This window comes from Humulus lupulus, chromosome X (genome assembly GCF_963169125.1).
Source record: "Humulus lupulus chromosome X, drHumLupu1.1, whole genome shotgun sequence".
In the NCBI taxonomy this organism is placed as follows: Eukaryota; Viridiplantae; Streptophyta; class Magnoliopsida; order Rosales; family Cannabaceae; genus Humulus; species Humulus lupulus.
In genome coordinates this window covers 24,013,715-24,017,080 of record NC_084802.1, presented here as the reverse complement: position 1 = coordinate 24,017,080, position 3,366 = coordinate 24,013,715, and the positions used below count along the sequence as shown (strand labels likewise).

At 30.3% G+C, this 3,366-nt stretch overlaps 1 protein-coding gene across 1 annotated transcript; it reads right to left on the bottom strand.

Moving 5' to 3' along the window:
- Nucleotides 1-316: 316 nt before the first annotated feature.
- Nucleotides 317-2,160, bottom strand: LOC133804823 (cyclin-U4-1-like). The gene is made up of 2 exons (XM_062242944.1): nt 1,678-2,160; nt 317-886 (listed from the first exon to the last, which is right to left on the bottom strand). Exons 1-2 carry the CDS (start codon nt 2,010-2,012, stop codon nt 592-594), a joined length of 630 nt encoding a protein of 209 aa, XP_062098928.1. The 5' UTR covers nt 2,013-2,160; the 3' UTR covers nt 317-591.
- Nucleotides 2,161-3,366: the final 1,206 nt, after the last annotated feature.

Below are 3,366 nucleotides of genomic sequence, written 5' to 3'. Positions count from 1 at the left end.
TAAAGACTCAAGTGGGTAGTACCCCACCGTCGAATAAACAAAGTAGCTAGCCAGTCATAAATTACCATAAACAACCATAACTAACCACAACAAAATTAATACTACTTGTCTCTGTGCACATAAATTTATATAAATAATATTCTTTTGACAACCTAGCTATCCTTGTCACCAAACTTGCTGTCGTTTAGTTTTTACACACTCCTTTCACTATATATGACTTGCCAATTCATCACCAGGAATATTTCATTTCCCACAATAAATATGTAATTATGTATATGTGTGTATATACAATATTAAACATGATCATGAAAATATGTATAAAGAAAAAGTCTTTAATTCATAAGCCAGTCTGTAAAGCAAAAGATAGACTCCCATGATCTGTACATATACCCAAATTAAATACCAATACATGATGATGATGATGATGACTTTCACATAATTAAAAACAACAATTCACTTATCCAACAAAAATATATGGATGAAAAATAAAGTAATAAAAATCACAGCTTTTTGTTCCTCTAATACTACTTAACTACGTACAGAGTTTGAAAAACAAGTTGTTTAACTTTTGAAGAGTATATTATTGGATGATCAAACAGCTAGTTGTTGTTGTGTTTGATGAGAGGATTGATCTTCTTCATTGAAGCACAAGTGAAGCTTTAGTGATTTTCCCAAAGTAAGAGAAGAATCTAAAGAAGAAGAAGAAGTACTTAGTGGTGGTTGCATTAGAAGCATTTCTCTTTGGAGATAACAACAATAGGTTTGGAATGTGGTTGGGGTCACATTCAACTGAAACCCTACTCCAAATAGGAAATCCACTTCAAGAAAGTTCATCTCTTTTGTGCTGATTCCTCCTACTTTTGCATAGTAAGCATTGTTGTAGTACCTGAAAGTTATTAAAATTCACAAAGTAATTAAAGAAAAATTCAAATTTTTATAAATATTACGTACAAATTATTATTATTATTATTATTATTATTATTAGCTTGTAAGTTGTAAGTATTAATAACTAGCATTATGTACCATTATATCAAATATAATTGGCTTAATCTCATAATCTATCATAATGTTGTTGACTTTTTCAGTTAATATATATGTATGTGCTCAATTTGCTGGAACCCTTTATGAAATGCAATTTTATTGGCTGGCAACTCTCTATAGGAATATCAGGTTGGGTCAGCACATGGCTGGACTTAGTTGGATGATTGTGATTTTCTTTTTATTTTTCAATAAAAATAGAAAGGAAAAGGGATTATGTGGTAATCATCATTAATTTACAGATATTTTTATGCTTACACAAGCCACTTCAGCTATTTTATCCAGCCATATATACTATTGAATCTAGGTCGTAATCTAAAATAACTCAAATAAAAAAAACCAGATCACATAATATATATCAAGATTCAAACTTTTATCTCCTAATCCTTTCAAATTTATTAAAAAATATATATATCACAAATAGAAAATCTAGATATGTATAGATAGGTGAGCTTAAGAAATTTCAACACATTGTACATTACACAAAAAGCTGCATAAATCTATGTACATTACACAAAATGCATATCATATATGCTAATTAAGTGGTTAATTGTTCGTTTCAAATTAAATTATATCTACTTAAACAAAATATGATAATCAAACATACATATACATATACATATATAATTATATACTTACATGTCGTCCATGAATTTGGCAGCAACCATGACACTTGTGATGAGCAAGCGATGAACATTGAATGAGTTAATGGGCAAAGAAGTTTGCTTCTGAGCAAAACGGTCCAAATAAACATAAGCAACTATATAGCAAGATGGACTGCAATTGGCATACTTGAAAATCCTCTCCAAATAGCTTTGTATAGTAATTGTGGGTCGACTCAAGCCATTGAAGATTGAAATTTTCTGAGCTTGGAATTGGCAGTTGATGTCGTTTGATTCAGATACCCTTTGGAGCAAAGAAGACAGAAATGTGATTAGACTTGTCATCACCTTTGGGTTTTCAAGTTCCGCCATTGATGAAGCTAGATCGATCTACGAGCTTTGAGGCTTTTTTTTATCTCTCGGTTCTCTTTTGGTTAATTTGGGCTAGTAGAAGTGTGATGAGAGTTTTTGAATGTTTGGTTTGTGGATGTGTTGGGATATATAACAGCCTTTTTTTAACAGAGGATAGAGCATACAATTAAGGTAAGGTGGTCGTTAAAGGGTGTTGGGGTAGGTATTTTTAGTGACCAAAATACCCTTGAGAGAGTTTGAAATTGAATTATGACTTGTATATATATATAAAACACCATTAGTGGGGCTTTTGAATTTTGATTTAGTACTCTATTTCTTTTATTCTAAATTTAAAATTGAACCTAAAAAGGGGTGGTAATGGGTTTTGAGAGTTGGGTAATGATGTTTTTCTTTTTCTTTTTTAATTTTAAACTAGGAAAAGAGGGAAGATTTATTTAATCATGGATTAAGAGGTGGGTTAGCTTAGATATAGTGTCTTTTTTTTCCTTTTGAAATAATTATTTTTGGGCCAATTTCTTGGTATTTTTTTTCACAATGTTGATGGGCATATACCATACCATCATGTGATTACATGTGGGAAAAAAATGAGATTGTAATTTTTTTTATGTGGGTCCCATTTTTTGCAATGAGATCTTGCATGTGGTTGTGATTCCATACAATTGGGTGACATAACATGGATTTGTTATGTTGATCCATAGCATTATACTACATGCTTCTTATATATATTTTTTTTAATACAAACTAGTATATATGTATATATATATATACATTATGTATTCATATGCCGCTTTTTTTGTCACAAGCCATAGACAAACTATCAATTAAATATTCATGAAAAATAACAAATTGCTAGGCTTAATAATGGTAACTTTTATCACTACATACAAACAATTTATAATATAATATAATGGTAGGTTTTGAGTTTTGAGATTTAAGATTTGGTTCATGTGATGAAGATCCTTTGAGGTTTTTATTCATCAAATACGAAATACATGACTACCACTTACTAGAAGTCTAGTTCAAGTTCAACTCATCTTTACAAAATATTTCAATACAAAATTAAAAAAATATGTGTGTGGATGTGTGTTATTAATTAGTGGACTTGCTATAGTATTGTGAAGTGAAGACTAAATTAATCTTGTAGTGAAAGGAATCGAAGAGCAAATTGTAATTAAGCTAATTAATATAAATATAAATATCTGTAAAACAGCAAGGAGTTGGATACCACACATTCACAAATTCATGTCATGAGGTTGGATTTGTTGTGTTGGACTTTCGGTATGCTCTATGGACTACAGCCTGTGATTGCACTAGATTCAAGTGACCTATACAATAGTAGTGTTACTTGTTTTTG